The sequence below is a fragment of the Mchenga conophoros genome, linkage group LG12, assembly GCF_057382185.1.
Source record: "Mchenga conophoros isolate Kocher_MC1m ecotype Shallow Benthic linkage group LG12, M_conophoros_male_GT1.1, whole genome shotgun sequence".
In the NCBI taxonomy this organism is placed as follows: Eukaryota; Metazoa; Chordata; class Actinopteri; order Cichliformes; family Cichlidae; genus Mchenga; species Mchenga conophoros.
Genome location: NC_140537.1, coordinates 30,570,053 through 30,595,218, shown reverse-complemented (window position 1 = coordinate 30,595,218; position 25,166 = coordinate 30,570,053). Strand labels below are relative to the sequence as shown.

The 25,166-nt window shown below is 39.4% G+C and overlaps 2 protein-coding genes across 4 annotated transcripts; one reads left to right on the top strand and one right to left on the bottom strand.

Moving 5' to 3' along the window:
• Window positions 1–110: 110 nt before the first annotated feature.
• Window positions 111–17,236, bottom strand: ppef2a (protein phosphatase with EF-hand domain 2a). Of its 2 annotated transcripts, none has more exons than XM_085295170.1 (16): window positions 17,028–17,236; window positions 14,933–15,060; window positions 14,782–14,836; window positions 14,517–14,692; window positions 14,229–14,343; window positions 13,891–13,937; window positions 13,189–13,355; window positions 13,059–13,095; window positions 12,218–12,367; window positions 11,787–12,125; window positions 10,379–10,564; window positions 10,074–10,216; window positions 9,374–9,480; window positions 8,515–8,681; window positions 7,635–7,717; window positions 111–6,719 (listed from the first exon to the last, which is right to left on the bottom strand). In XM_085295170.1, the coding sequence occupies exons 2-16, from the start codon at window positions 14,999–15,001 to the stop codon at window positions 6,461–6,463; spliced, it is 2,100 nt and encodes a 699-aa protein (XP_085151296.1). In that variant the 5' UTR covers window positions 15,002–15,060; window positions 17,028–17,236; the 3' UTR covers window positions 111–6,460. The 2 variants fall into 2 exon arrangements, with proteins under 2 accessions (XP_085151296.1, XP_085151295.1); XM_085295169.1 differs by lacking the exon at window positions 17,028–17,236 and adding an exon at window positions 16,037–17,006.
• An 864-nt stretch (window positions 17,237–18,100) lies between these two features.
• LOC146562915 (flavin reductase (NADPH)-like) lies at window positions 18,101–23,888 on the top strand. 2 transcript variants are annotated; one of them, XM_085295171.1, is made up of 5 exons: window positions 18,101–18,162; window positions 20,945–21,112; window positions 21,200–21,401; window positions 21,693–21,857; window positions 22,088–23,888. In XM_085295171.1, exons 2-5 carry the CDS (start codon window positions 20,978–20,980, stop codon window positions 22,243–22,245), a joined length of 660 nt encoding a protein of 219 aa, XP_085151297.1. In that variant the 5' UTR covers window positions 18,101–18,162; window positions 20,945–20,977; the 3' UTR covers window positions 22,246–23,888. The 2 variants fall into 2 exon arrangements, with proteins under 2 accessions (XP_085151297.1, XP_085151299.1); XM_085295173.1 differs by lacking the exon at window positions 18,101–18,162 and having other exon boundaries at window positions 20,842–21,112.
• Window positions 23,889–25,166: the final 1,278 nt, after the last annotated feature.

Sequence of the window (25,166 nt, the reverse complement as noted above, 5' to 3'; positions counted from 1 at the left end):
CAGCAGCCTTGTGTTGACGGCCTCGGGGCGGCTCCCTCTCCCTGAGCTCTTCTGAGAATTTACATCATATATTTCTGCCTTCAAGGGGATCATTTCAGGGTCCGCAGGGTCAGCGCATTTTCTCTTTCAGCGGGTAAATTAAATGTTAATTATTTACATTTTTAAGACTTGACTGACCTTCAGTAGAGTTGAGATTATCCTCTGGACTCCTGATTAAGTGATGCCGTTGTTTAGCTTCATATACATAAAGCAACTGAGTGTAAAACCTACACTTCTTGTCTCTTTATCAACCCAAAATATAAGAAACCACAGTTTCTTTACTTGTACTCTGATTTTATTCCAAATTATGTACGTTTCTGTGATTCCAAATTACTTTTAAAGTTTCCTTGTTTTGTTTTTGAACTATATAGCCTGTAAAAATAGTTCCAACAATTGGCTATAACAAAAACATGCATGTTTTCATTGAACTTCAAAGAAAAGTGATAACAGTTTTCACTATTTGTTAAAAACATCAATTAAGATAAAGGTTAGCGAGCAGAGCAAAGACACATTTTAAAAAGAAAGTAAGAAAGTGAACCACGAGAGAACATCAATATAAAAGAAGATACTTTTAAGTGACAGTTTGCACATCTAGAGTTTAAAAAGTTGCTAGTGTACGTTTAATTTTACTTGTGTGGTGTTTTTTTTTTTTTTTTACTTCATTGAAGAATAAAAAGAATGAAATTTTAAACACTCCAGAGATTAAACACCAGTGAGACATCAAGGACAAACCATGAAATGTTCTGTGTAGAAACAGTCTACACTGGCAAAATCTGATGAATACTCCGATTGTGGAATTGGTGAATTGAGTTTTGGTTTTGACTCTAAAATTTCTTTCTGAATTAAAACAAAAGCTGTGAGCCGCTGAATTACAGTTACACTCGGTGTTTTTGATTAAAGTGTTTATTTGGTGACTCATTTCTTGGAAACCCACAAAACTGGGTCTATCTGTTATCTGTTAATCCATTTGGGCAAGTAGACATGGTCAAGACGGCCTCCTGAGTTCAAACTGAGCAGAAAGAGAAGGGAAAGTGATCGGGAATTTTCCTACATGATCATTTAGAAAAAGAGAAAATATCCAATGAGCGACAACTGTCTGGGTGAAAACGCCTTGTTGATGAAGAGAATGGTTTTACTGCTTTGAATTTATAGGAAGGTAACAGTAACTCAAATTACCAATAGTGACAACCAAAGTATGCAGACGAGCATTTCTGAACACACAGAAGCAGAGGACCACACCTGGTGCCACTACTGATGCTACAATTCACACAGTCTCGCCAAAACTGGACACTGTTTGTGAAAAATCTCAACTTCTGCCACAACATTCAGACGGTAGGGTCAGAGTTTTTGTGCTGGTGGTGGCGTAATGGTGTGGGGGTTTAGACAGATATATTAGGATTACTTGAAACTACACCGAAGTGTCCGTTACTAACTATTACTTAAAAGTATAGTCAACCACCTGCAAATCTGTCATGCCGACCTCACCCGTCACTACATGCTCCATCAAACTGTGAGTCTTTCTTTCACATGGTGCATTAGGCCAGAGCTCCAGAAGCTTTTCAACTGTAAGACCACCTGCAGACTGTGAACAATACTCTGGGAAAACTGGGTCTAACTGCTTTCTGCTTTGTCCCATTAGTTAGAGGGTCTCTGTGTTGGGATTGGTGGTGGTACCATTCAGTCTCAGTCTCTGGGGGAGTGGATAATGTTTTAAAATGTTTAAAATTGCGATTATAGGATAACGTCATCACTCACATGTTTTTACAGTGAAAACCAAAGTTAATCAATACTGGGCGTGACCATCCTTTAAAACAGGAGAAGCTTTTGTAGGCTCCTCTGTCCTGGAGAACTTCTACAGTTCTTCATGTGATTGGAGAAAGTGCGGACTGTACAGACTGTAAACAAGCTCCACAACCAGCTGCATGACTTTCAATCACATGTTCAGCATTTGCCACAATCGCTCATGGTGGTCAAGATCATCCCTTAAAACTACACAAGGAATATAAGCGTTGAGTGCTGAACATCTATTTCTCCCATTTTAAGATTTTACTATTCACAGTATGAACCTAATACAACGCTTCATAGGACTTTTAAAGATGCTTACACATTTAAAAAACAGAAATATATTATTCTAACGCTACGTTTGTTTTCTAATTAACAAAATATATTCCATACATTTTTATTATGAGTTATTTCTATGAAAAATCAGAATCAGAATACTTTATTGATCCCTTGTGGAAATGATGTAAATCGATCACAAAATCATTCTGTGACTCCCACCTCAGCTGATTTCTTTTCTTTCTTTCTTTTTTTTGTACAATTTTTCCAGCCCAGAGGTGAAAGCAAACCAGTTTCCCGTTCTTTCATTTTAATGTTTACCCAGAGAACTGCTGCTCATTGGATATTTCCTCTTTTTCGTGATCATTTCCTGTAAACCGTAGTGACGGTTGTGCAGGAAAATCCCAGAAGTCACTTAAATCGCCTTTCTGCCTCACTTTCATGCTCATTTTGAACTTCTCGACGATGACTGCAGTCTTTACCTGAATGCACCGAGTTGAACAGGTGTGTCTAATTACCAGCAACATTGTGCAAAAAAGGCAAAAAACAAAACCAAATTGTCCTCCTCCAGGTAAAACGTGTACACTTTGTTTTGTGAAACTTCAGGCAGCTCTGGACCTGTTTGAAAATCCACCCACTTAAAAGAGCAGAAAGCTACAGCCCTGGCTTTAAGGGCTCAGGGAGATAATGCGAGTGAAACCACAAAAATTCACTGTTTGCTGCTGCAGCTCAACTTCAGGGTGTGTTAGCTTTTAATCCCAACATTGTTTGCTTTCCCAACTAATGACTCCTACTCTTGTGTTGATCACCTGTCTCTTAAATAGTGACCACTTTTCTTCAGTCCTGAGAAGCCGAGCAGTGCAGGAAAAGCTGTACTCTAGTCTGTTGTGCCCCCTGCTGGTGATTCTGTGAACTCAGTCAATCGTTTAAAAACTATAATATGATTTGACTATTTTTACTTTCTAGTATGCAAGTAAAAAAAATAAAGTGTATTAAATTATACAAGAACTTTATCTTAGTGGACTAGAGACATGAGACCCATCCTTTTCATTGTGTCCTTTCTATTGGTTCTTAGGAAGATAAGAAGATAAAAGATCTGGAGTGGATTCCATGTGTTGAAGTTTCATTTAGTAGCTTTTCACTGGAATCCTCAGTATGAGGACCAAGTAATGGAGGCCACCATTAGGCTGGAAAAACAAAACTAACCTAACAGGGTAAATGTAAAAATTTGAGGAGTGGCGAAATTAGCTACTTGGTAAAGTCTTAAAAAGAAGAAATAATAACTGAATTCTTTCCAGGTTTAAAATCAGCTTCACAACTCAAGAAAACTCTTGTGGAGTTAGGTATGTTATTATAAAATCGACAGTCATCTAAGGAGCCAGTTTTCAAAAAGGTGCAAACCACAAGAACAAGAAGGTCAAATTGGACTTTGCCAGAAAACATCTAGAAGAAACTGCAGAACTCTGGAAAAAACAAAAAAACAAAAAACAGTGTTTGGACAGAAGAAATCAAAGTTACCTTGTACCTTTATGATGGAAAAAGGAAAGAGGGGGAGGAGAAAAAACAGCCCATGATCCGAAGAAAAGCATGTTGTCTGTCAAACATTGTAGAGGTAATGTTATGGCATGGGCACGTATGGCTGCCAGTGGAACCAGTGGAAACTGGTGTTTACTGATAATGTGACAGCTGATAGGTATACATGGACAATAACCCAAACAATGCAGAAAATGAGATATTCTTCAATGGCAAAGTCAATCACCTGAACTCAACCCAATGAAGCTGTTTTTTCAGGTATTAAATACAAAACTGAAAGCAGAGAGACCCACAAGCAAACAGCAACTATAGGCCGAGCAGAAAGAAAATAAAGCATTTAGTAATGACAAAGGTTTCTAGAATTGCCATTGATTGCAAGGGAAATTTTGAGTTTTATGTTTGCTCTTAAATAATAAGGATGAGAAATAAATGAATAAAAAGCTGCTACCTTAATTAAACAAATTAGAAACTAATTACATACCTTCAACTGCAACAACTGAACATTTTTTCCACATACGTCTTATGAAAGTAAGACATGACTCACTTTTTTTATTTACAGGAAAGGTTTTACATGGTCAACATACTAGAAAAAAAGACAGTAAAATTCACATTCACACGGACTCACTGACTCTTTTAGTTGCAATTGATAATACTCAGAAATGTGGAACAACAGATTAAACTAAAAAATACATCACGCCTTGACGGAACAAGTCCTGCACAATGTTGGATTTACTGTTAAAAAATGATCAATCATTTAAACACTACTACTATTTGGATGCTTAGCTTACCATGAAGATTGAAAACAGCTGTCCTGCTCTGTATGCTCTCTCAGGGCTCAACAGTTATCTTGAAATGCCTCTGGCCACCTGTTCATGCAGTTATTGCAATGCAAAATTAAAATGAGCTTTAATTTTAAAGGTAGTGGCGGGATTAAAAACTACATGTTTGCAATCAGCAGTCCAATCTGATGAAAATGGGTTAAAAAGCTTTCCTTAAAAAGCTTTTTCCTTTCCCGGAAGTTAAGTTTCTGATGCCATATTTGCTGTTGTAGAATTTTCCTGTAATTCAGGATTCATTTCAGGATTCACCCAGGACCATATTTCTTACTTTAATTCTCACCGATGAAATAAATTACTCCCGTCTGCAACAGGCCTAGAAATGTTTATCTTTTACACTGTATAAAAGAAACAAATGTGTTACTGATCTTCAGAAGATATCACCCACACAGATAACATCTTACATCTGCTGAAATATCAAGTCACTTATTTCTAACCCACACTGAGTCACTGCAGTGTTACAGAACAATGTTGTGTATATGTTACACTTACAATGTAAAAATGTTACTTTTGATAAAGTAACATTACACTACTTTGAATTTAACATGTTAGTAGTATTAGTAACTGGTTATTCTGTGAACATGTAGCTGTAATGATGTCATAACTTACAAAATTGTGACCATCTTCAGCTTTGGCATTACAGAGTGTGTTTTTAGGGTGAATTTAGGTGATTTTGGTTTCCTTATAGCGAGACCAGGCGAGCTGTTACTTTCCATTTCCTGTCTTTATGCTCAGCTGAGATAACATAATAAGCATAACTCCCAAATTCTCAGACTACACCTTTAAACTTCAGAAACTGGAGGTAGATATACATCCTATGAGTCAAATGAATAAAATCATGAGTTCTCCATTCTGGACGGGTTGGGGGCTCGTTTGCTGCCCGACAGGAGGAGCAATCCCACCACGCTCACAGAAAATATTATCAGTCCACGCGACATTTCAAGTGCTGCTGCTGCTAAGGCACCAGTAAGTTGCAGATATTTAAAAAAAATTCTCCAGGATTCCTCCTAGATGCAACTCCTTCTGACCTCCTGTATACATCTCAATCAACACTCTCAAAGCAAAAATCACTGACAGTCACCCCAGAGTCTTTCCCACATCTTCATGGTCTCCAATAACCTTATCCCACTGTGGTTACTGCAGCTCCCCTGTTCTTTAATAACTTCTACCGGTACACTTGATCTCCATTCCCTCCATCCTCTTCTTACTCTCCGAGACTCCTTTAGCGAGTCTGTTCTTTCCCAATCATCTGGTAACTGTTCCCCACCATCCAGACCCTGTCTCGTTCTCAGCTGGCACCACCATGAGATAACATCCATCCATATGATGTGTTACCCTATCTTCCTCCTTTTCTTGAAATACCTCTTCACTACATCCAACAAATTCATAAAAAAAATATGTAGATGATGTGAAAAATTATTTCAATAAGCTACCTCCCAAAAACCTTTGGCAAGCACTTTTTATATATTTAACACATTTCTTCATATATTTGAAGGATTCTTATTTCTGTGCTCCTTCCCATCTTTTACTCAGTTTTAACTGTTAATCATCACACGAGTAGGATCATTACATGTCCATTTTAACACATCTGGAGTGTGAGAATCTTTTTATGTTGACATGAGTCACATTTGAAGCTGTTAAACGTAAATTCAGTGAATATTAAATGCAAAAATCACCCATTTTTGCATTTAATTAAATTGTTATTTTCTATAAGATGCCTTTTGTTTTTCAGTTTTGGACTATTTTAGGAATATAAAGGAGACGTGAGTTGCTCAAGCTGCTGCGTTTTGCCCAGACTTCCTCCGCTTCGAATGAGCATTCGCCGTCAAACACCCTGACCTCTAACCTCCAACTAATCCCCTGTGATCCAGGCGGCTGTTGCTCAGCATCATCCTGCATCTTTATGTGCGTCATTAAAAGCAGCTTGCGTTGGCTGCAGCTCCCTCTCCTCCCCTCTGCTGGACGCCGAGCTATCTGTTTAACACGCTTTTTCATCAAATGTTGGGATCTCCCTCCAGCTTGGTGAGGTCGGAGGCCGTGCCCATGAACATGCTGCGTCCTCGTTCCAGCCGGCTCTTCTTGTCCGTGAGCCGAAAGGCCTCCATGAACTCGTCAATGTCTATGCTGCCGTCATGGTTGCTGTCAATTGTGACGGCCAGGTCGGAGATGGCCTCGTCGGTGATCTCCATTTTCAGGTAGACGCTCAGCAGCTTCCAGGTCTGACGGAAGTCCTGCATGCTGATGAACCCTGAGGTGGAGGAGAAGGAGGAGGAGATTAGAGGTTCAAAAAGGAGTAATAGGCAGAAACTGTTAAAGAAAAGTGTTGCTGTCTGTGTTTGCATGTGATCAGAGAGGCGGGATGAAAAGACTAGTAGATCAGTGGGTTAGTCATCGTTAGGAATCAGGCGACTGTAACCTCCTGCTGCCTGTTTCGCACGCTACAGGTGGATTAACAGAGGCTAAGCTCAGCAGACGTCTCCCACAGACACATCAGAGCCCTGACACACTTTACTCCGTCTCTCAATCATCTATGTAGATTATAAAAGTTAAGTAATTCCTTTTTCCTTTGGCAGCAGTTAAAAATTAAGTTAAACATAACTAATATATAACAAATAAATCAAGAGAAAAGTGTGCAGAGTAAATATGACAAAACAATTATCTCAATAAGGTAAAAATCCAAAGCCACAATACATACAGAGACATTTTAGTTATTTAATGAAGAAAAGTATTTCTTTCATGTCTTTTGAAATTAAATCTGGCACCTGTTATATATTAATATTAGGCACATATTACTATGTAATTAGTAAATTAAATGTTTTAAGGCAAAAACTGACATTTAATTGAAGTTATATAATCACTATATTTCTGACTGAGTGCATTTGGTTGCAGCTCAGGTGGTAGAGTAGGTCATCTACTAATCAGAAAGTTGGTGGGTTGATCACTGGCTGCTCCAGTCTGCTTGCCAAATATCCTTGGGCGAGATACAAACCCCAAGTTGCTCATCCATTGGAGTGTGAATGTGTGTGATAGAAAGGACTTAAACATGTATTTTTTCTCTGTGCTGTTACTTGGGAATGATGCAAAACTGAGCAATCTAAGGGTAATATATTCCATTAGCAGATTTGCTTCTGCATCGAACAGCAATAAACAGTGGGTGTTTTACCTGAGTTGTCCGTGTCTACAATCCTGAAGATTGTCTCCAAAGTGGAGCGGTGGCGATACAACGTTTCCAGCAGACTCTGGTCAATATGCTGCAAAGACCAAAAGAAGAAAGTCTCATATTCATAAAACAACACAAATAAAGTACAAAAAGGAACATCTGCAGCATTCTGGTGATATTTTATATGCAGCATCTTTCAGATTGGTCAGAAAAATAATGTTGTTTAAGCAGCAAAACTCTGTTTGAATACAACCTGGCAACTGAAAAGATTTATTCCCACGCAGATGTTAATTTTAGGATTCTGGTAAAGATGTTCTTAGTCATCTTTAGGGAGGTTTTCACCTTTTCCCAAAAGGCAAAACAAAAACAAAGGTCAATCCTAGAGTGTTCTGAAAGAGGTCACGTTACTTAATTGACTTCTGACATTTATTGTCTCAAGTTGGTGTCAAGGGGCGTCTCATTTCCCTATTTTGTCCATCCTCGCCTCCCCTGTTTTCCTGCCTGTAGACCTGGAAATCTATCTCACTGTGCCATCTTGAAGCAACTCATTCCTAACTCATTCTACTTGGGTAGACAGGAAGGTTACAAGGAAACCTGTAATCGATGATACACAGGTGTATCCTTTACAAATAATTTAAGTCAACAACACATGACAGCAGCATGACGCCACGGAATACACACCGTGCCAGGAAAAGGACACAAATCAATGTTCCTTTGTATCCATTTAACCAATTTCAAGGGTGGAAGGGCAATTTATCTTTTCTACTTCTCTACAACTCCCTGAATCTCGGTATAAAGATCCCTTTTCTAAAGTTTCTCCATATTACATTATTGCATTTTCATGTAAACATTGCTACATCAGCTAAGACAGAGCCGGTGAGTTCTTACATCTGTTTTGGATCCTGTGATGGCAAGCTCGTTGAACCACTCGTAGTAGTCTATCGTGCCTTCGCTGTTCTTGCAGGTGACCAGCTGAGAGCGAAGCATCCTCCAGGGCAGATCCAGATGCATCACACTCTCCACTGCAGAGGCCCAGTCGTTCAGAGACAGCAGACCTAATAGAGGTGAAAGGTCATACTAATTATAAGAGCGCAAAGCTCTAATCCAAGTTTGATCACTGTCTACCTTGTCTAGATTATATCTAAGAAGTATTTTGCCACACAGTTTGAAAACATTCACACTAAAATATTATACTTTGTTATTTTGTGACACATTAAAGCCCAGAAAATGTAAACAGCAGGCTTTTTCTCTGCATCAGGAAGACTGTGAGAGCTAACCAAAAGCTAACTCAGTTCTGTTTTCAAGTTTTTCCAATTCTGTGTGTAAAATAATTAATAAACTACCTTTACTTGTAGGCTGTGTTTCAAAGAGAATCAAATGTTTGCTTATCCAAAAATATGTTGAAAAGCCCAACAACATCCATCCAAGTACCTTTTTTTTCACACTATTTTGTGTTAGGCAAAGCTGTTTGTCTATTGTAAGTGAAATTAAATCCCTGAAACAGAAGTTTCTGTGAAACTCTGAAATCTTCTGAGCTAGACTTTCACCCAGCCCACACGTTGTTTTCATCCTGCACGGGGATCATTATGTTCCACACAAACACAAAGGTGTGGGCTCATATTTCTTTCCAGCAAGTGAATATCTCTTGAGAACTACATGGGAAAAAAAGAAGGAAAGATCTGCAACAAAAAGTAAAGACTGATCTGATGAGGAATGAATCAGTTTATGAAACTCAAACTACACACACCTTTGTTCTCGCTGTCAAACTTTCTGAAGGCACAGAGGAGGTCAGACTTGTGCGCAAACAGCTGCTCCCTCAGGACTCTGAGAGCTGAGCGCTCGGTTCGCCCAACACTGCAGGTGACGAACGGCAAACACAACAGCGTGGCAAACAATGGTTATCAAAGAAAGAGGCAAAAACGGTTTCTCATCAACGTCAGAAACATTTCAGGTGCTTAATTTGTGAATTTTTAAAGTTAATAATGTAGATAAGCTGTGTAGACATGCGGAAACCACTAGTTTCATAAAGCTTCCTTATTGTCTGTTTAAAGGGAGCCTATTGTACTTCCCCTTATTATCTGGCCTGTGTATTCTGTTATAATGGATGCTAGTCATATTAAATGTGGCCAAAGTCTGACATTAGAAAGTTAGTGTATCTCAGGCTTCAGTCTGCTTTAACGGGTCCATAGCAAACAGTTTTTTCTACTCTCTCTACTCTTGGCTCTGGCACACATCTCTGACTGTGGACAGAGGTCTGAAGGTCTGCTTCAGACTATGGATGAACTGAGGTTCTGCACCAAGGCCCTGCATAATCAATATAAGGATTATTTTGATCAGTGAATTATGCAAAGCTACTCTAGCCTTTTAAGACTAAACCAAGTTTGAATTAAGTGAAGAGATGATCTGATAATGAAGAATTTATCTAATGAAGTGAGTGTTAGTAGTACCTCTGTCTCACAGTGAGCTCTCTCGTCATGCTGCTGGCCTGATATTGAATCAAATAAGGCACAAGGTCAGGGCCCAGCTTCACGTAAGCCCCCCTATTGCTCCCCACGTCATAGTAATTGGAGGCAGAGAACAGAGTGAGGACCTGGGTGAATGAAAGAAAGGACAAACCTGTCACTGAAGAGGAAGGAAACACTGATGCTGATCAGGGGAGAGGTTTATGGTACATATGATACTTTAGAGTGAGGCTGATTTTGGTTTTAAAGTACTGAATTTAGACAGCGAGCTGTAGGATTACTGAGCTGACCTTACGGTTGTGGCAGAACTCATAGCCCTCCTGTTTGCACTCATGGGAGCGAATGATGAGCTGCAGATTGTGTCTGTTCAGGAAGTCCTCGGTGACATCAGGGCCCCAGTAGCAGCCTCCACCCCTCACCTCGTTGGGTATGCATCCATCCTGAGTCATCGGGTCACTCCACAGCAGGTCCAGGATCTGGTAGGACAAAGAACTCAAAGTCTTAAAGTTTCTCTACTATATTTAATAACCATTTCTAGCATTGGTGCGTAGTCCAACTTTACTGTCTGCTATTCAGTAAAAGATAAACATTAAATAAGATAAAAAATAAAACAGAAGAGTCAGAAAAAAACCTGTGGAAACACCAGCTGGGGAAAAAGCTAGCCAGTTTTTAAGAGTAGACTGAAGTCAGAGCAGAGAGATTAGTGACGTGGGGGATTACAGCCTCTGAAGTCTTACGCAGGCAACACACAGCACCTCCTGTTAGGTGAGCGTTGATTACTGTCTGTTTGTCTTTCAGGCTATAACTTGAGCAGGAGTGAGGTGAAAGGTCACGACTTCTGACAAATAGTAAGTCAGTATAAAAATATGTGAAGAGTGTGAGTTTGTGGTCAGGTTAGACTGGTGGGAATTTATTTCATTGTTTAATATACATGGGAGTAAAACTACTAAAATCTTACTACAATTTGTCACAGTTACATGCTTCACATCATACGAATTGTAATATTAGACAAAGGCAACAAGAGTAAATAGAGTAATATTTATTAAGGAAAAAAAAAAGCTATCCAAACCTACCAACCTAACATGAAAAAGTAGTTGTCCCCTAAATCTAATCTAATCTAACGTCCTCACCAGCATGACCTGCAATCAAGGAAACAAGTTTTTCAGATTGCTGTGGAGGAATTTTGGCCCACTCTTCTTTGCAGAATTTTTGAAATTCTGCCAAATTGGAAAGTTTAAGGCTATGCCAAAGCATTTCAATGTAAGTCCAGACTTTGACGAGGCCACTCTAAAACCTTCATTTTGGCAGTAATGAGGCCTGAGTGTGGCTAGTGAATGTGAAAAATGTGGTTAATCACAGTTACTTCATGATTTAATCAGGGTGGGAGTCTGGTAGATTTGGTTAGCTTTTTCTCTTCCCATCATCATTTTAAAAAAGACATATTTTTATTAAATTGGGTTTTTTTTGTCTGTTTTTTAAAAGAATTTGAAGCATGCACATGTGACAAATACACAAAGAAAGTGGATTTTGTAGTGGATTGTTTTTTTCCCCCTGTTTCAGCTGTCTCCCGTTAAACATCTGGCTTGTTTACATTTTTCTAGTTTGGGAATAATAAAACTGATTTCGTTCTAACACCGACACAAAAGACTCATTGTTTACTTAGCAGCTTCTAAGAAAACATCTCTGCTCCATACTCGCCTGTTTCCACTCATCCACGGTGTTGTCACTGCTGACAGAGTCGGTGGACAAACACAGAGATTCTTGCTCCGGTTTGTTGATCTGGGCGTTCAGAGTTGGCTCTTCCCTCCTGCTGAGCTCCAGCTGGTTCTCCATGTTCACTCTGATCCGATCCGAGAAGTCCTGCAGCGAACGATTTTGGAAGCAATATCGGGTTCCCATGGGTTTGGGATACGTGAAAGAGGCCCGGCGCTGGAAGACCCTGCTGATGGCTGCGGTGTCCACATCTGCGTCCAAGTCGATGGATATTCCCGCCAAGCTGTGGTGTCTCTTCTTCGGAGGTCTCAGAGCCGAGATGTACTGAAGGAAAACAGGAAAACACAGATTACACACATTGCAAGGATAGTGATGAGTAAATAACAAGCTTTACTCATCACATGCTGGTTCCTCACAATGTGTCTGTCAACTCTGGCGAGGACCCCGAGGTCCGTGGAGTCAGAGATCCCCCCGTGGAGGACCAGCACCTTCTGGTCGATCACTGTTGCTAATGGCAACCAGCTGAAAATCTTCTGCAGCAGCTTCAGGATCCTCTTCCCGTGCATCTGATGTAAAACACAATCAGCAAAAGTTACTCAGTTAGTGCTTTTTTATTTCTCTCCTTTGTTTTTGCTCTCCTTGCAGACAGAAAGTCAGTTTGCTAAGCGGTAACATGTTTGTGAAGAGTTTATAAAGTTACATTAACAAGGAGATGCTTAAAAATAATGAAATTTTCAGTTTTAGTTTACAAAAATTAAACTCCATTTGTTGATAAGATTGAATGAACCCACAGTATCTGTCTAACTTTAGCATCAAATCACAACCGTAATCATCTCAAAGTGCTTTATATATAGAAACCCAACCATCTACCGTTGGTTAATCCACCTGCAACTGGGAACAGTGGGAACAAAGAACCCTTAGACAAAACTAGTTTATTTCTGTGTGTGACTGAGATGTTGCACTGTAACTTTAGACAGCATGCAGTAAGGAAACCTCTGTTTTGTTTTTGTATTCCTTCTGTCAGTCTTTGGACCAGCTCAGTCCCCCTGACTCAACAGAGACCAGATGTCACCTTCTTTAATGACCGTAAATCCTCTTAGCAACGTGGAGGAGTGACTGGTCTTATGTACATAAGACACTGGTTTAGATTGAGCTTTCCTGGGAAGGCATGGGTAAAGGTAACCACGTAAGTTTTGATTTGCTGCTGCCTAGAAAAGCAGCGATAAGGAGGTGCAGGTTTGCATGAGATGAACCTACCTTGTACTTATTCAACACCTCCTTGGTGAAGCCGTACCTAAACCATCCAGAGGAGTAAAGAAATAAAAGTTTGAATGACAACAGATGAATTTGTGTATACATACACGTGGTGTATGTTTATTAATTTCACCTGAGGTTGACTATGTGGTCCTCGTGGTTTCCTCTGTTCAGGTAGACATTACTTGGGTAAACGAGCAGGAATGCAAACAAGATGAGGAGGATCTCAATAGAGTCCCTGCCTCTGTCCACAAAGTCTCCATTAAACACATAGGGCTTCTCTAAGGACGGCATGCCGTTCTGTCACGTAAACAAGATCGAAGGAGTGCACAGTTAAAGGGACAAGCCGCAGTTTAAGTGTAAACAAATCAACCACATACAAACAAACCAAACAGTAGATTAAACCACTGATGCAAAAAAAGCTGCAGGTAAACTGAAACTAAAACCACCTGATTAACTGACAAAGAAGTTAATCAAAGAAGCACATCAAATACTCTGATTACAGCACCTCAATGCAAAACATGAAAATCATTAGATTCTCAGGAGTTTAAAATTATATATATTAATCTTTTTTAAATTATTTAACTACACAAAAACATTTTTTAAGGACATTTTTGGAAAATTATCCTTAAATTATCTTGAACATATGTAGCAGGTTTGAAGATGAAGCAGTGATAGCAATGAAAATGATGAATTTTTATTGATTTTAATAATCGTGATTTGTAAATTCCATTTTTTAAAATGGTATCTAAAGCTCATCAGATGAAAAAAATCATTATTCTGGGTTCAAAGATGGGATTAATTCAGCACATTCAAAATGTTTGAGTTTTCATACCTTATAGAAAATCAGCAGCAGGTCTTCCAGCTGTCCGTGCAAATCACCTGTAACAACAGGACAGAAGGGGCTGGCTTAAAAATGACTGGAATTTACAGCACACTTAATTTGTATCTATACTTTAATTTAAATTCTGCAACTTTAATGTTTCACTCTCTTCCACTATGAAACAATGGTTTCTGTTGGCCAGCAGAATTGACCAAAGTCCAGTTTCTTATAATAAAACAAGACTAACATTTTAACGCTTCTTTGATTTTTCATTGTCTTTACTAAATATTTCCAAATTTCATCAGTTCCATGTGCTTTACCACCACTATCAAAGAATATCTTTATCATACCACAAATCGTGATTTCTTTGCTGTGGCAGGTGGAGATACGGTTGATATTTGGCAACATGCGGAGCAGTTTCCACGTCTCCAAGAGGAGCTGAAGGACGTAGCGTGAGTGCAGCTGCTGCTGGGAGAGAAACGTGTTAGCAAGAAGGCCTCCAAAACAGAGAAAGCAAAGTCATAAGCATATAGGAAATAACTAGGACCACTGCAAATAAAGCTTTTTACATTACAATGCAGTCAATTAATGGCACGTGCTGAACTTGGATGTAGAACATTTTCTCCAAAAAGACCTACTTTCTTATTCCTGAAAGCCTCCACCAGACCGACTGCTTCCTCTACCGTCAGAGGAAAGGTGAGATGAGGTCCCGAGTAAATCTCCGGCACCTCGATGTTCTTGTAGCAGAAGTACCTCTCCCACTCTGCGTCCCGGCAGACCTCGTTCTCTCTGAAGATGTGCGAGATCAAATTTCCTGCAAGGTGGAGATGGTTCAAACTCAGAGATTTGATTTACAGAGGAAAAAAAACAAAAACAAACTCAGAATAAATGCAGAAGTCTTACGTTCATTGCTCGATGGTGTGAAATTGTCCATGAGGTAGCCAAGGAAATTATAAAGCTGCACAGGAAAGAGACAAAAAGGTTGTAGTTTTTTTGTTAATTGCTTTTTATTAAACACTCAGGTCTCGACTGGTTTGTGGCAGCAGTTTCTCACCTTGATCTGGGCCTGCTCTCCAGAGTATTCGATGGACTGGAAGATGTTCCAGGTGTATCTCCGCCTCATCTCTGTGCGGGCGACGTACTGACGGTACCATCGCTGAATCAGGATGGCAGCTCTTATGGCTGAAACACAGAACACATGTGATCAAGAAAAACCTCACATTTTAATCATTTTTTTTCACATGCTACTATTGACACACACAGTATAAGAGGCGCTGCAACACAAAAATCTGCTGTTTTTAAAACCTTTTTAAAGCAAAGCAGGCAAAATTTCAAAACACTTTTGTATTATTAGACTTGACTACCAATTCTAAGACTTTTATTTCCTGATGTGCATTCAAGTTACAAGAGAAAGCTTTAAACTGACTTCTCAAATAGTGCTTGGAGGATAAACCAAGAGGCCAAACAAGGGTATTTATACTATAGCGGTACTATAGTGGATGTGGTGTCATCACTTTTAGATGGGGCTGAATTCAGCGCATTAGATACCCAGAAAATGTCTCTTTCTGAATTAGTTTAACAATGAAAAAGGTTTAATTTTAACACAAGTTAGGATCTTTTTCTCCTCTGAAACAAATATTTTTCTTCCTAACTGTAACTAAGTATTGGCACCAAAACCCAACCAAATGTGAGTTAAAGCTGGAGTTATAGGTGTCCGATACCCTGTTCTTCCAATTATCTCAGATCCTTTTTTTTTTTTTTTTTTTACCTTGAAATACTCTTAAAGGACTTCAGGAACACTTTTATTTCCATTCAGATTGGAGGAACAAACAGTTTAGCTGGATAACTTGTTCCTAACTTCCCTGAACCAACACTTAGCAATGAATTTCTACAAGTAATCTAAGAGTAAAGTTACTGTTAAATTTTAAAAAAGGCATAGTGGCAGTTTTATATCTGTATGGTTGACTTTAAAACCATCATCAGAAACAGATACAGGTGTTTACTTTCTCCACTTTTCAATTAAAGCTACATCCTATCTGCAACTTTTAGTAAAAATATTTCCACCTTGACCCAGATACCAGAGGTCTGAGTTTATGTCCAACATCTGCCAAACAGAAACATCAACAAGACAAAAAAAGGTCAAGCAGATGTGGCTTACTTGTAACAGCTGCAGGCAGCAGAGAAAAAAGAAACACCAAAGGACAAACACAAAGACAACACGTAAGAGCCAGAATAAGGAAAAACAGGAAAGAGTAAAACTTTTGCAATCAGCGTGATTGGTCATCGACCATGTATGTCAGTGTATGCGTATCACCTCTCCCACTGGATGTGGTGTGTTTGTGGAGATGGTTAGACTTTGTGACGCCACATCCCATGACTGTTCCTGTTCAAAGGACCAATCAATCATCTCATCAGTGCAAAAGGATTCAGAGTACATTCGGGTAATTCATCTGCTAGATATAATACTTGAGCACATATTTACACGGGACTGCTTAAGTACTAAAGAGTTTTAGGCTTTGAAGCCACTACATTGTTCTCAGGCTGAGATAGAAGTTCATTACTCTGCTTCGTGCACGTTTTTTAATAGCTCTGCTTCTTTTTTTTTAAACTCTAAGGCACCCCTTCATTGACACTGAGAAATGCTGAGCATGGCTCAGAAGCAGCAGCAGTAGGCAGAGAGCTGGAGGACACTGAACTCGTTCGACTTTGTGGCCTTTTAATCTCATTATCCGCTGGTTGGCCTCAATCCTGCCACACAGGACTGTTTTGTCTGAATTCTACGAAGGGTTATGTAAAGCAATCTATGGAAAAAAGGAGGCAGAAATACCTTCACAGCTGGAAACCATTTGGCACAAATCAGCATTGAGAATTTGGAAAAAATCTAATAAAACAATGAGCATTGAATTCTGAATGGTTTGGTTTGTTTGATTATTTCATATTGTATCACATTTCAGGAACAAATTAAAGTCTTGTTCTATGCCAAACGTGGATACAAAATTTAGTAATATATGACCATAAGAAAAGAACCAAAACTGTGATGTTTAGCATCTTTTTTCCCAGTTTGAACCTGCTTTTTAGTTAGCTGCTGTAGAAATCCATCTATACAGACTTACTCAACTATTACAACTTGAAATCCGTTGCTTACTTACGCAGTCACCTTCTTTATCCAGTCACCACTTCCCAGGTTATTTGGCTGTCAGCTTTCAGTTCATTTGAGTGTTTAAAAAGCCCTTTGCTGTGTTGCATCCTTCACCAGAATAGCAGCAAGATGTCAGTTAGACCGGTCATTGTACAGAAGCTTCATGTATGAAGCAACCCCGACCATGCAGCTCTCCTGGAATGTGGCTGAAGCTGCTTTAGTCTTTAGTCCCTTGGTGTGATCACATAATCAAAGCACAAAGCCACAAGTGGATAATCTGATCTAATGACCTGATAGGTCCAAATGGGTCTTCATGTAGGGAGATGGAAAGGTTTCAGCGGTAAACATTGGTGGCAAGAGGAGACCAAGTCTGTGTTTACATGTGAGCACCTACTGATGATATGTCTGTAGATAAAAACAAATTCAAATATTCTTCACCATTGACTTGATTTTATTTTGGATTTCACTGACCGTTTTCTTGAATACTCAACCCCCAAGCGCAACAGTTTCTTCAACTCGGATCCTTTTTTTATGATCGCTAAAATTGTGGTGTGTGGGATGTTAAATTTTTTTTAAACCTTTGAAGTGGTGACAAAACATATCTCCAAAAGTTGATTCTGTTCATCTGGACGTAGCGTCATCACTTGGATGAGTGACGAAACGTTTCGTTTTACTTACCTGGATGATTGAGTATGCATCAAGAACATAAAGGCTAAATTTATACACCATCCATACCCAACGCATAGATTTAACCTAGAATAAATAGCATCAGCATAGAGCACCGAAGAATAAATTAGTTTTTCAAAAATCATTTCTGGTTCAAATTTCTGCTGACTTTATAGCTTTTGTTTTTCACAAGAAAATATCTTAAAGTCGAAGATGTTTGATTTGGGTTTTAAAAAACCAAGCAGACGTTACATTTTAGAAGTATTTACTGCGAAATTTGTACTTGTAGTCATTGGAAATATTTACACTAACTTTCTAACTATAACTTCGACATTAGCTTTGAGGGGGTCATGTTATCTCCCTCTATATAACGTCAAAACAAAACATTTAAATCTGGGTTGAGGATAAACAATTACAACGCAGGTGAACGCTTTCGCTCTTGAACGCCTCCCTCACGGGACGCTTTCATAATGGCGCAGGTGAGTGAGGAGCTAAACGTCCTTTTCTGCATGCTGCATGACAACAGACTAATAATTTGGGTTAATTTGGCTCATGGTGTTTTGCGCTAAATCTTTTTCTTCTTTTTTTGCCTCTAAATGAATAAATGAAGAAAACAAAGACATAGCAAAAGCGGAAATGCAGCTACTGGTTTGTGTAACATTAGAGATCATAAAGGTTCAGGGTGGCAGTTATTCCCTCAGTTTCCGGTTTAATAGGCATTTAAAGACATTGAATACAAAAGCCCCGCAGTCCCAACATGTTTCTGAAAGTCACAGCCGCGTAGGCTGTTTCCCACTTTTTTTTTTGCTTTATGTAAGAGGTTATATTGCCCTGGTGCTATCAGCATGGTTGAGTCAAACATTAAAGAGTTTACAGCGTGTGGACTCTTAAAAAGTTAATCCACTGAAAAGGGCTTAAGAATAAAAGATCATAAAAGTAATCACGTGTCCCGATGTTTTTGGTAGTGTAGGTATCATTTTCTCAGCACCTGGATCGCTGTTTCTGTTGTAAGCGCCTTGAGGCGACGTTTGTTGTGATTTGGCGCTATATAAATAAAATTGAATTGAGTTGTTTGTGTCTTTGAAGACAAGGAAGCTTTTTATAACGCTGTATTGTTGTTAAGGGAGGTCAACATATCAGAATTTAATGTAGGAGCTGCTGTTTTTAGGATTGTTATTCAATTTTGGGCGTGTAGCATGATTTCATAATCCACTTCACTACTGAGCGACGGGACAAAGGCAAACTGTAGATGTGAGCTGATTAATGAACTTGTTAATTTAGCGGCATAGGGTTAAGGTGTTTAGCAGGAGAAGCAGTGCCCCACAGCGTCATTGCAGCTACTGCAGTGGGAAACTGTTGTGGTTTATGAAAAAATTACAAAGTGACTTTAGGACTCACACACAGGCAAAACTCTACAGGCTGTTCAGTCCATTAAGCCCAACCAGTCATGGCAGATGACCTGAGCCCTGTTCTGCTGGAAGTTTCTTCCTGTTAACAGGGAGTTTTTCGTTCCCACTGTCACCTACTGCTTCCTTAAAGGGTTTTTTTTAATTTATTTTTTTATTGCTGGGCTTTCCTGTCTGTTTCTCTTTCTCTCTATAGCCATTGTTTGGCTGTTTATATATTGATTGATTGATAATACTTTATTCATCCCAAGGGAAATTGTTTTAAAGGCTGCCAGGCGATCCAGCGCCATATGTCTGTGTTAACAAGCAGTTGGAGTGGTGTACATATTAAAGTCACTGATGAATGTTTATATAGAACAGTCACTACTGATATAAAACTGTTGAATGAGGGAAAATGGTAAAATTAGAGTCTGCATGGGTGGGTCGCCTGTTTGAGCTGCAGAGTTACACAACTGCAGAGAGGCTGTGGTCCTGATCAGTCCTACTGGAGGTAATTAATAATTGTAATGGTAATAATTAGAATATAAGAGTTACTGCAGGTGTGCTTCATGCAAAAAATGCACTCTCCATTTGGAGTCGCTCATATGGATCTTGCTGCTGCATGCTCGATAAAGATTTTTTTGACTTGCGACTCCTACAAAGGGTAAGCAATACACCAAAACTGGATTGCATTTGTACTGACCATTAATAGAGCCAAATGGCTGGTGTTTTTTAAAAAAAAATTTAAAGCTCTGTGAACAAATTTGTCATCTCCAGGTTTTTGTGGTGTTGATGCACTGGTGTTGGTATGAGTGTTACTTACAGTAAAATTGATGTGGACACAGTTAAAGCTAGATCACTAGATGTCTCATACCACTAACAACACATAAGCACGGGATGTAACCTAACCCCTAAAGCTCTGTGTTGTGGCCACCAGTTAAATCTTTTTTCTTTTAAATACTTCTACTTAATTTCTGAGAGAATCCAGTTATTCCATCATTTTGGGATGCCACTTGGCTTTAAAACTGAAATCACTTTTAAGCCTCAGCCTCAGGTGCAGTTATAAAAGTTGAATTCTTGAGTACAGTTCTGTTTTGTAATTGTCTCTAATGTTAAAAACCAAAGAACTAATTCTTAGTGGCAGCGGCATGGTGTTTGACGTCACCATTACCCACAAATGAAAGGACTGCCAACAATCTGAGGACAGACGGTTCACTGCAAAAATGCCTGTGTTGTCCGCAAACAGTGCTCATTTAACATAGCTTCAAGGAATCAGCTCAGAGATGCTTGTCATGATCTTCTAAACAACATCAGTTGAAATTCAGTCAACAATATTGGCTTAGTTTCTGCAGCGAGCATCTGACCAACAACCTCATCATCATCCTCTGCAGTGGAGATGATCCATTTACCCCAGTCTGGATAAAACAAAGGGAACCAATGTGCAGTTTTGTTTGACTGATAGAATGAAAGTTTTCATCTCTCTTCATCATCATATCATCGTTTTCATCCAACCAGATTTAATAATTTTTAAAAATTATGCTTTCTTTTCTTTCTCACACACATCCATGTTTCCAGGCTGGAGATGTGATTTCACAATCTTCTGCTCTGACTTCAGGTGCCAGATTGTCTTTACTGCACATTCATTTTAGCTCTTAAGAGATCAAGAATTGTAGTAATTCATTCATTCATTCATTCATTTTTTGGGGGGTTAGTGATGCACAAGGACAAGCTGTTACATGACAAACCTAAATTTCTCTGAAAGGACATTTTTATTGCACGATAAAAGTAGTTTTATTACGCTTGTGAAAGGGGGAGGGAACTTCAGTGCTGTTAGTTTGAGCGATCAGAGCGTTCACAACGTTGTGTTCTGCTTTAGTTGCAGTCTTGACTTGGCTCCAAGCGTTAGAGGATGAAGATCGCTGTGGTGGGAGCCACTGGGCAGACTGGACAGTATCTGGTCAACCAGGCCCTGCTGCAAGGCCACGTGGTCACAGCCCTCGTCAGGAACCCGGGGAAGCTCACCGTGACTCATGAGAATCTCAAGGCAATTATCTGTTTTAAGCTCTGTTACGTGCAATCAACAAAAGTAATCATGCACATTTTAACAGTCAGTCTTGTAACTGTTTTCCAGGTGGTGACGGCTGATATTTTCTCGGCAGACAGTATGAAGACTCATTTCAAAGACCAGGATGTTGTCATGTCCTGCCTCGGCTTCCCAGCCTCCTTCTTCACCGGGGTGACAGGCTACACTCGGTCCATGACTGCTATGGTCAGTGCGATGCAAGAGACCCAGGTGAACAGGATCATCACCATGACCTCCTGGTACACAGAGCGTAAGTGCATCACACAGATGTGGCCCTTTAGATTTGTTTTTTAATGTAACTGATATTTCTGAACTTGCTTTCCCAAAATGTGAAGGACAGGTGTCAAGGTTTGGCTTTGAGTCAAATGATTAAAAGCTTCTTTTTTAGCTGATTTATGAACATAGGCTACGTTGAGTCATGAGCCTGAACTGAATATGTCACTAAGAAAACGGATGGAGGCACTTTCAAAAACTTGGGCTTTGAAGGTTATTTGGCTTTTGTGGCTCAGGCTGTTCACTGTTTTTGATTTACTTTTTTCAGCAAACTCTGGAACTCAGTCATCATACCTGATCAGATTCCTCCTGCTGCCATTAATCCGAAGTGTCCTCAGCAACATGTATGAGATGGAGCAGCTTCTGCAGAAGACGGAGGACATCAACTGGACTGTGGTGCGTCCACCTGGCCTCAAGAACCTTCCGGCCACAGGTAAAAGCAGACGGATTGTATCATGGGTAGGGGGTGTCAACAGAGAATGGCGGAGCTTAATTCAGTGGAAGCTTTCTGACTTAGTGGGATCTATTTTGCCTTAGTGCATAGTCTCACTTTGCTTTGTATAATTTCTCTGAGATCAGCAAATCATGGAGTTCAAGCATGTAACTGGACAAACTGTTAGGTTTTTTACTATCTGGCTGTTGTATTCTTTTTGTCCTTTACAGCTCAAGAGTTTCTAACCCATGAGGGATACTTTGTGCCTGACAACAATGGTCAACCTCCAGGCAGCGCAGTAGGAAGAGGAGACGTGGCTCGCTTCATGCTCTCTCTGCTCAACAGCAACGCCTGGGTCAAGAAGGGAGTCGCCATCACTACTAAATAACAAAGAAGAAGCCAGGCTCTGTGCTCCAACATATTGGCTGTATCCATGCAGGGAGACATTTTTCGGGGATATTAATCTTGCAATATTTACAGTGAAGCATTCAGCGTCTGGTGCATTAAATAATTAAAGTTGTAGTCCTCAGTTTTTTAATGCAGTTGAATCTATTGTTTTGTATTTGCGTTTTACAAATTTAGTGCTTTTATTCAGTCATATAAAGCAACGATCTATAGGCACAACTCTTAATGAAGCTTTGCTTCATAAGATGGGAGTATGTTTATAGTTTATGTGGGTAAAGTATCGTGATTGATTTCTCCTATAATCAAACAGCACTATGTTTACAGCTTGGCTTAAACTTAGCTTTAATAAAATAGCAAGTCCCCCTGAAATCTAGTAAGAACAACCCGTCTGAAATTGTTTTTTTTTTAAGCCTCCAAGCATGGCAATGTATCCATTGTAAACACAGCCAGAGCTATCTTCATGGTGAGATTCCGCTGAAGCTGGAATAACTGGTCTAACTGGGGTGAAGTGCCTATTAGGAAAAAAGAGTTGCTAGTAGAAATAACTGTCTAACTGATCAATGTTATTTTATTTACTTTTTTAAAAAAAAAGTGTGTGTGTGTGTGTGTGTGTGTGTGTGTGTGTGTGTGTGTGTGTGTGTGTGTGCGCGTGCGTGCGTGTGTGTGTGTGTGTGTGCATGTGTGTGTGTGTGTGTGAAAACCAGTGACTAACTGTGAGTGCCTTCCCATGCATATTGCACTGTCAGACACATGATGGCAGTGCTGTGCCACATCTAGTAGTTTTAAGTAAAGCAAAGTTACTTGACTCTTACAGGTCGTGTCCATAAAAAAAAAAAAAGTAATGACAGGTTATCACCAAGTGCTCTGCATGTGTTAAAAAAAAGAAAGAAAAAAAAAGTACTGTACAAGTTGTGTGAAATGAACAGTTCTGAAAAGGGTGAAGGAATATTTGTGCTAGAAGTTCAAATACAAGGAGCAAATTTAGGAAATATCAGGTTAAATGAAATCCTGAGTTGAGAATTCTTATCAGAGAAAATTATTTGTTGCTTGTATGAGTTTTAGTTGCAGAGTCGCACCCAGCGTCGTGTTTTTGAAGAAGTTGATTCCAGCGAAAGTTTTCACTACTGCTTTTTTTTTTTTTTTAAGTGAGGATGTGGCTGTGAGCTGTATGCAGGAGTAAGAGAGTGTTTCATATTCGGCCACTCACATGAGGTGGGGGTTTTTTTTGTTTTGTTTTTTTTACCTGCTTACATAAAAGCAAACTGGCAAGTTACCAGAAACCTTAAGGAAAAGAATTCCAGAGTTTCCAACCCAGTCACAAGCAATCGTTCAAATGCTTTTCATAGCTAAGCACCTGGTCCAGAATCCAGACACACCTTCTCACTCTGGTGGTTACTGTATCTTGTCCAGGCACACTTTCACATGTAGACCGGACCCACTCTACTTACCGAAGTAGAAAAAGAAAAGCCTCACTTCATTTTTTTGTTTTTGAATGATGATATAACTTCCCAGTGTCAAGTTCGTGTTAAGGTTTGTTTTTCATTTTCACATTTACCTATTAAAAGTAATTATTAACACAGTTTGACTACAATGTAAAAAAAAAAAAGTAAAGAGATGTAAACCTTCTCTGTGGTATTACTCTTTTCCTCCCATCTGGCAGCTCCATCCTCAACATCCTTTGTCCAGTCTATCCACCATCGCTCCTCTCCAGATGTCTGAATCACTGACTCCACAGTCATTGGTTCTAACCATCAATCTCTTTTCAAACAACTCAACCTGAGCTGTTTCTCTGATATACTTATTTCTAATCTTGTCCATTGTGGTCACTCTCAACAAAAGCAAGAATCTTAGCATCTTCAACTATGTAAATTCACATGAGTAAAAACCTTCCTCTTGCAGATAAAAAACAAAACAGTTATCAGTACTGGAGACTGCGTTGCTGATTCAGCTGATAAATGAAAAAAACTGAGTCAGTTTGGCTCTGACTCTGTGAGAGGACGCAGATGAGGATGACATCAGCTGTTTTAATCAGATGCCACATAAAGAAAAAGGATTACATGCTCAATGTTCTAAAGCAGGGGTGGGGGAACTCAAGGGCTGGTGTCCTGCAGGTTTTAGATGTGTCCTTGATCCAACACAGCTCCTCCTCAGCATGTCTCAGTTCTCCAGAGGCCTGGTAATGAACTAATCATTTTATTCAGGTGTGTTGACCCAAGGTGATGTCTAAAACCTGCAGGACACAGGCCCTCGAGGCCTAGAGGTCACCCACCCCTCTTCCAAAGTAATATGACAGCTGATGGTTCCTGCAGTAAAATGTTTGTATACATTGCTTTTCTGCTGCTTTCGTCCACTTACATGCCAGCTTAGTGATTATTTATTTCCAAATTTTTATTAGAATTATCACGTGTTTAAAGATAAAGAAACTTGTTTAATTTTGGTAACTGCAGCTTGACCCTTACACTTGTGAACATGTCACATAAAATTTTTTTTCGTGGATCAGTCAAGCTCTGCTGGAGCACCTCTGTTCATTCACAAGTGAGAGAGAGAGAGAGAGAGAGAGACAGTGGAAAACATCTTTCACAGAACATTGTGTTAGAGATCATGATAACAAACCTGTATTCTGCTTTCTGTTCCGTGACAGAGTAAGGCATGCTGTATCATGTGTAGGCGATCTGATATTATCGTACCCTATTTCTGTAGTGAACATGAAACCACATTCCAGTACAAAAAAGTTGAGTGGACAAACAATGCAGGAGGATAAGATGTAAATTTTCTGCTCAGTTGAACAGACTGTCTCTGGCCAAAATGCCATCTTTATCTGAAACAAGTTTATCCAAGGATGTAATCTGATTTGTCGGAAAGTGGAAAAGCAGGCATATTATTCCAGTTTATCCTAAAGACGCC

Bases quoted from the DNA above. Each gene is read 5' to 3' on its own strand.
- LOC146562915 (XM_085295171.1), top strand. From the start codon at position 20,978: ATGAAGATCGCTGTGGTGGGAGCCACTGGGCAGACTGGACAGTATCTG. The intron at 21,113-21,199 runs GCAATTATCTGT...ACTGTTTTCCAG, and splicing joins TGACTCATGAGAATCTCAAG to GTGGTGACGGCTGATATTTT. The intron at 21,858-22,087 runs GTAAAAGCAGAC...TGTCCTTTACAG, and splicing joins CAAGAACCTTCCGGCCACAG to CTCAAGAGTTTCTAACCCAT.
- ppef2a (XM_085295170.1), bottom strand. From the start codon at position 15,001: ATGAGGCGGAGATACACCTGGAACATCTTCCAGTCCATCGAATACTCT. The intron at 14,693-14,781 runs GTAAGACTTCTG...TCCACCTTGCAG, and splicing joins CACACCATCGAGCAATGAAC to GAAATTTGATCTCGCACATC. The intron at 8,682-9,373 runs GTGTGTGTAGTT...CACCTCTATTAG, and splicing joins GTTTGACAGCGAGAACAAAG to GTCTGCTGTCTCTGAACGAC.